Raw genomic sequence first — 7,794 nt, 5'->3', positions numbered from 1 at the left:
ACCCAACCTCATCTGTCCTCCACCTTCCCAAACTCTGCCGCCGCCATTCCTTCGCCGTCAAAGCCACCGTCTTAGAAACAATCACCAAGACACCGCCGCCGTCATCGCCGCTTTCGTCTCAGTCATCTCTTCCTCTTAAACTCGTGTCGACCGAGTCTTTGAAGTACGAGAGCGGCTACCTCGGCGCGGTTCCGGAGTTCCAATCGTCGGAGAATGACTCCGCTGTTGCAATGGAGTGTTTGACTAATATATTGTCGTCTAAGGTTTATGATATCGCGGTTCAATCACCATTGCAGCTCGCGGAAAAGCTGTCTGAGAGGTTAGGGACTAATGTTTGGCTTAAGAGGGAGGATTTACAACCGGTGCGTTATGATTTTTTCAATTTAATTTATTTGCATTTGAATTTTTTATGATCGTTGGCGAATTCGATTGAACAGATGAGACTTTAACCAAATAAACTGTTGACAATCACTGTTTGAGAGTACTTTTAGTTCTCATAAGTCATAAGTGGTTGCTGATTTTTTATTTTATTTTATTACTTGTATTACATTATGCATATCTTGAATCGTTACTGATGGTATGTTATTTGGTAATTATGATAAATGATGTCTGGAAATCTTGAATAAGCAGAATTTAGGTCAGATTTTGTTTGATTTTTTTTTTTTTTTTTTTTTTTTTTTTTTTTTTTTTGCTGATTTAATTGAATTCAGATAAAAAGAAATTATTATCTGAAAAAACAAATATTTAGCTAAATTAGCTGAGGATAAAATTTGGTATTAAATGGTTAATTTTTGTTTGTTTTTTTTTTTTTTTTTTTTTTTTTTTTTTTTTTCCGTTAATTATGCTTGTTTTGATGAACTAGCAAGTAGCGTAGTCAGTGGATGGCAGTGTCTCAAAGATATGCAGGTAGTAATCTACTGATGTAAACTTGCACTTTTGTCTTGACAAGAAATTTGAAGCATCGCAATTCTAGTGGTACTGTCATTTTAGCACTTGAGCGGCTGACATTAACAGTTTTGCAATATAAAACAAACCTTTTTCTTTGATTTGGTTGCTGTTAACGTTGAAAAATAAATTACAGATGTTATAAAAAATTCACTATAATTGTAAAGAATTCAGATAAAAAAAATAAATAAATAAAATTGTTTGCAGAGGAAATTATATTGTGGATTATGAAATGTTGCAGAGTAGCTGAAACCACTACAAGATGTTAAGTATAACTCTTAATCTATTGTACAATGCCATGAAAATTTAGAGGAAATGTTGGAGAAATAGAAGGATAAGGGGAGTAATATAAAAGATTTTCTTTTTTTGGGCGTGTGGTGGGGGGTACCAGACTTGGTAGGTAAAAATGCAAAAAGATGTGAGTTTTACGATTTTAAGGACTATTGAAAGTAAACATAACAGCCTTTGTCCCTTAACTACCTTCGTCTTTTTAGTGTTATAGCGTTTGTTCCATAATTCTACCTTCATTTTTTCCAGTGTTTCACTCACTTTTCTATTTCCTAAGTTCTACCCACTTTTACTTCATATTCTTTATAACATCTTTATATATATAAGAAGTATGCGGAGTATATATTTTTGTCATCTCCAACTTCACCTCATGGGACCCTATTTTAGATAATACATCTCTTACTCTCTGTCACTTTTATCCTAAGAATAAATATACTCGCATAGGTGGTCCTTCTTTTTAGTTCTCCTTGAGTTTTGTTGCTACAATGATGAGTAGTACTCGTGAAGATGGAGGTTATATATATATTTTTACAAAATTATGGTAACAATTTCATAAAAGTGCCGTCCTTTGTACTCTCATATTGTTCATCTAGAAAATTGTTTCCTTTTCTATGAAGTAAGTTCTACATTTTTGAGGTAATAAAAAACTTGAGATTTCTCTCCTTAAAGCTTCTAATTTATCTTCCATCATGCCATGCAGTTTTTGAGGGTTCTATAACTCTTCTTTTGCAGGTCTTCTCATTCAAGCTAAGGGGTGCATACAATATGATGGTAAAGCTTCCGAAAGAGCAATTGGAAAGAGGGGTTATTTGCTCATCAGCTGGAAATCATGCCCAGGGGGGTGGCTTTGTCTGCTAAGAAATTGGGTTGTAATGCTGTAATTGTTATGCCTGTGACTACACCAGAAATCAAGGTTAGAATATGTGTGACATTTCTTATGCCTTTGCCTGATATATTGTGACTTCATCTGAGGTATCTTAAAAACTGATGATTTCCGTGTTTTATTCAGTGGAAATCTGTAAAGAGGCTGGGTGCCACAGTTGTTCTTGTGGGCGATTCATATGACGAGGCACAAGCATATGCTAAGAATAGGGCAGAAGAGGAGGGGCGGACATTTATCCCCCATTTGACCATCCAGATGTCATTATGGGACAAGGGACAGTAGGCATGGAGATTGTGAACCAGTCAAAAGGCCGTCCACTACATGCGATCTTTGTTCCTGTAGGTGGTGGTGGACTCATAGCTGGTATTGCTGCGTATGTAAAGAGAATTCAACCAGAGGTTGGTTTTGGCTGTGCTTTTTATTTTTTACTGTATGACAACCCTGTTCCATGATCTTCCTGCCCTTAGTGATATTCAGGGACAAAAAATTACCCTATTGTTCTTGCTGTTATTATATATCTTATGCTTTGAAGACCTGTGGTGCACTTATGTCTGTATGCTTTCTTTGCTACTTTGTTTGCAATGTATGTCCTTTCCACTTTGCTTTTACTGATTCTTAATATTCAGATTCCCTTGTAGCAATGTTAATATATTCTTATCATGATGATATATGTGCTATATCTCTTATCAGGTCAAAATTATAGGGGTGGAACCAGCTGATGCCAATGCAATGGCTCTTTCATTACATCATGGACAAAGAATTATGCTAGATAAAGTTGGAGGGTTTGCGGATGGTGTTGCTGTTAAAGTTGTTGGGGAAGAAACTTTTCGCATATGCAAGGAATTGATTGATGGTGTAGTTCTTGTTAATCGAGATGCCATTTGTGCCTCTATAAAGGTTAGCACCAAAATTTTAACCAGGACCTGCAATGTAGATCCATGCTCTAAATATTTCATGTATTGTGATTATAATTATCTATCACATTCTGTTCAATACTTGTGGCACACTTTGATTGCCGTTTCCCTCTTTTGTAGATTCATGCATTTATGAAAAATTTATCTCTCTGAATATGGGACCTAGTTATTTGTTAGGAAGCCATGGAAGTGACTGTGGTCTACTCATTGCAGGGCTCACTGACTTTTTGTTGACGCAGTTCTATTTTGAAGCCACAGTCATAACTTGAATGTCCAAATACGGATTTTCTGTTTTTAAGAATAATTGCTAAGCTAGATTAGTGAACTTGATTTCAAGAGGGATGTGCATCATCATCTTGAGGCTTATAAGATTCTCATTGTTCATTATGGCTATCAATAACTATTTATTGCTGAAATCTCTACTCTTCTATGTCCTGATTCTGTTGTGATTTAATTTTTCTTAACCTTGACCACACATCTCATTCTATTAAAAAAAATAAATAAAAGTTCTAATATATTTGAATATCATGACTACTTCAGCTAATCTGTCATATTATATCCTGAATTGCTATTGTATTGGTTCAAGGAACATGTAGTTGCTAGAACTAATATTCTGATATGTTAAATGTAGAACATGTTCGAGGAGAAAAGGAGTATACTGGAACCAGCAGGTGCTCTTGCTCTAGCTGGTGCAGAAGCCTATTGCGAATATTATGGCATAAGAATGAAAATGTTGTTGCAATCACTAGTGGGGCTAATATGAACTTTGATAGATTGAGACTAGTCACTGAACTTGCAGATGTTGGTCGGCAACGAGAAGCAGTTCTTGCAACTTTTATGCCTGAAGAACCTGGTAGCTTCAAAATATTTGCTGAGATGGTACTCATGGTAGGCCACTCATTTGAAAGTCAACTTTTTGCACTTGAAGTATCTTTTGTTTATATTCAAAGAATTTTGGTATTACAGGTGGGGCCAATGAATATTACAGAATTTAAATACAGATATAACTCTGCAAAGCAAGAAGCTTTAGTTCTCTACAGGTAAGCACTTCTGAAATCGTCTTTAAAGCCTCAATCTTGATGCCTGATTTCGGCGTCTTTTAATAATATCATTTCACTTATTTTGAGTTTTATCTAGTTGATTGCTGTAAATTTCCAATTTGCTAGCATTCTGTTCTAGTACAGAATTTATTGATGGACCAGGACCAGGAAAACTTCCAATTGGCAAAAGTAGGAAATTGTTCAAGTGATTAACTCTGACTTAAATTCAATTTTATAACTTAAGCCAACAAGTCACTCTGCTTTTCTAGATTAATTTTCTTCCTTCCTTTTGTTAGTCTGTTTTATATACAATATTCCACTCACTATTATAACCTGGACTGCAAGTATCCTTTTATTGTTTGAGTTCGTCTCCCAAATCCATTGAAATAAAGGGATGACATGAAACTTAAGTTCAGGTTTGGGTCCGGGTCAATTCTGGTCAGATCATGTTTGGGTCGAGTTGTATTTGATTCTATTTCCATTTCATTTGGCTTATTATAATTATATACATTAGTAGACACATTGATTGTTTAGGTAAGTTTAGTTTGGGTCAGATAAAGTTCGAGTCAAGTGATATCAAGTATAGTTGGGGTTTCGGGTCAGGTAATAGGGTACGGGCCAAAACTTCCATCATGATTCTCATAGGCAAGTCAAGATTATGAGAGGTTAAATTATAAATTGAAACATGCCACCCATGTCTTCTAGAAGATTACAATATTTTCAAGTGAATTATTACAGCCTTTGGGTGGTCTTGTGTTATAAGATAATGAATAGTGTTACCAAGAAAGCCGTAAAAAGGCAGATTTCTCTTCCTTGCTGCATAGAGAAAATGAGTGTCTTTTAAGGTTTTGTACTATTTTCACAGTTGGATGGTTTCACATGCATAAACCCGGATATAATTAGAGCACAATAATAAAAATAATTTAGATTATAAGGGTGTGGTGCACTTTTTTTTTTTTTTAGAAAGTGTTAGGCTGAGAGCAAAAGGTTTCATGTGGTTACATTAATGTTTGCTTCCAATCTTCCGTCGTTGAGATAGATTATTGTATTTACTGAAACCTACTGTTCATAAGGCATACTTCATTACATTAGTTGGGAATAAGATCAGTGTATGAAAATCCGTGCTTAGGCATTGAGGAGCTAGATAATTGGGGTAGATCGAAATTAATGAAATGTTTTTAGAGTTGAGATCAGAAATGGAGTTTCTTGCAACATCTTCTAAGCTTTCTGTTGGGTGTTTGGGAGTGTGGTTTGCTTTACTTTAATTGGGTATGCTGATTCCATTCTTTTTGCTTGTTCTCTCACAGCTTGTATATTCTGATAATAATTCATAGAAGCAGCAATAAGTTCTTTTGTCCGAGGTTTAGCTGCTCTGTTTGTAACTCAGATGCAGTTAAGTTCTCACTTCTAAAATTTGTTAGCAATCATCCAAACTTGATCTTAGTTATACAGTTTGAGTTTATGAGTGGAAAATAGTTTGGAGTGTGCTGGTTGCCAACAGAACTTTGATTATGCAAACTGCAATTGATGCCTCTGCCCATCCTAATAATTCTTATATGCTGCATATATTCCAAAACTCCCATGCCTTTCCTTGAACCAATGGATATGTTATCTTGTCTTAACTGAACTTCCAGTGGTCTGGCATTGTCAAAAGCTGCTATATAGTCCAGGACTTAATCAGATTGCAGTTGGACTTAACCAACAGGCATAAGCCTGAACTAGTGAAGTATCTAAATTCTATACAGCGTGCTCTTTTGTTTTGATTCTTCTTACATGATCACAACTTATACAGTGTACAACGTTGCTGGAAGGGCTATACAATTATATAAACGCTAATGCACCATAGGAATGTATCTAACTCTAACTTGAAGCTTGTATCTGATGTCATTCTTTATAAGCTATACAACTTTATAAACCCTAATGCACCATAGGAATGTATCTAACTCTAAATTGAAGCTTGTATCTGTGATGTCATTTTTTATAAGCTATAAGTCTAAACTATAGACCCCCTATGAGATTTGGCTTCTTTTTTTATTTCTTTCCTTTTGCAAAAGTCCGCTGACTATGTTAGTCATCCAGCAGTACCTATAACTTCTATACATGCATAACAATCTTATATTAAGAACAAGTTGTGATTTTTTTTTCGCTGGTTTATGTTTATTTTGCAGTGTTGGGCATCATACTGTATCTGAACTTGAAGCAATGAAGGAGCGCATGGAATCTTCTAAGCTTCGAACTATCAACTTGACAAATAATGATTTGGTTAAGGATCATTTACGGCATCTGGTATGCATCTTCCTTATTTTGAAGTCAAAATTTCCATTTACAGATGATTATGAGTACTTTGGATCCAAAGTTGTCACCAGAAACGTCATAAAAGAACCATTCTGGTGCTTGAGGAAGGTTTTGGTGGAAGAATATACAGAGAGCAATGAGACAAAATTATTTGGCCTAAATCAAAGCGAAAATGAAAGGAATTCCAACGTATAAAAATCTATCAATGGTAAAAAAAATTATATAAGAAACATGCTTGATATAAAAAGGCCCCATTGAGCAGCTTTGTGTAGAAGGTGATTTATTAGATGTTCTGATTAAAGGTCTTTTAAAGCAGAAATATATTATCACTGTTGCACTCACTATGCGTGAAGATTGACATGCCTTTATCAAGATGCACTTTCATTGTTTAATTACGTGTCACAAGGTAGATTTCACTAGAAGTAAACCTTGGTTGCCTTTTTTTGTAGATGGGAGGCCGGTCAGATGTCCAAAATGAACTACTTTGTAGATTTATTTTCCCAGAAAGACCAGGAGCTTTGATGAAATTTCTGGATGCATTTAGCCCACAATGGAATATTAGTTTATTCCATTACCGTGCACAGGTGAGTTTTTGCCTTTTTAACCCCTCAAAATCTATCTTATACCATCTTATTTTTATTTTTCTCAAATTATTATTTATTATATGTTTTAGGGTGAAGCTGGTGCAAATGTATTAGTTGGAATCCAAGTTCCTTCATCCGAGATGGACCAGTTTCAGCAGTGTGCTGATAACCTCGGTTTCATGTACGCAATAGAGAATGAAAATGAAGTTTATGAGGTATTGATGCACTGACTTGTAGGCAGCGATAGGATCAAACAAGAGCTTTTTGACATCTTCAGAGAAGTGATGGTGCAAGTACCAAATGTGATTCAAACATCTTCAACTGAGAAGCAAAGCATAATTTATCTTGTAGCACAATTGTTTGATGATTTGTTGGTACACCATCCACTCCCTTTCGTTGCCTAACTTTTAACAAAAAAAAAATTCTATGTATGCTACAAATTTGTGTAGAAGTTCTCTCGAACTCTAGTCTGTAGTATAGTGTTATAAAGTCTTGGTTACTAAATGATTGATTGAATGTTTGTAATTGTGTTCCAACTGAGTATTTTTATTTCTCCTTCAGTAACTTGGGTATGCAAGTTTTCCTTGCCCTTTTTATTTATCATTTCAAGCAACTCGCGTTAAGAGGATAATGATTGTATTACTACCTCCGTCTCACTAAAATTGTCTTGTATTAGGAAAATTAGTATTTTAAAACTTGGTTGTAGAGTAGCTTGTGTAACTTTTGTTTTGTTCCTTTCCAAGTTTTTATATCTGCCTCTCTCCTTCGAAAGGGTATGAGCAACTCATTGGGATTTCCATAAAAGATAACTTGGGGCAATCTTAGTGGTGTAAAGGGAATACATT

General features: G+C 35.2%; 1 protein-coding gene across 1 annotated transcript; it reads left to right on the top strand.

Annotated features, from left to right (window-relative positions):
- Positions 1–5: 5 nt before the first annotated feature.
- On the top strand, positions 6–7,549 carry LOC110704287 (threonine dehydratase biosynthetic, chloroplastic-like; the record flags this gene model as incomplete). Its single annotated transcript, XM_021882078.1, is given in 12 exon segments — positions 6–362; positions 1,966–2,070; positions 2,072–2,146; positions 2,243–2,348; positions 2,351–2,514; positions 2,807–3,013; positions 3,662–3,746; positions 3,749–3,909; positions 3,997–4,070; positions 6,239–6,356; positions 6,815–6,949; positions 7,039–7,549. Coding segments are annotated over 12 exon segments (1,728 nt in total), but the record flags the coding sequence as incomplete, so codon positions are not given.
- Between the last annotated feature and the right edge of the window lie 245 nt (positions 7,550–7,794).

This window comes from Chenopodium quinoa, unplaced genomic scaffold (assembly GCF_001683475.1).
Source record: "Chenopodium quinoa cultivar QQ74 unplaced genomic scaffold, ASM168347v1, whole genome shotgun sequence".
Lineage (NCBI taxonomy): Eukaryota > Viridiplantae > Streptophyta > Magnoliopsida > Caryophyllales > Amaranthaceae > Chenopodium > Chenopodium quinoa.
The sequence above is the reverse complement of the archived record's forward strand: the minus strand, read 5'-3'. Positions and strand labels throughout refer to the sequence as shown.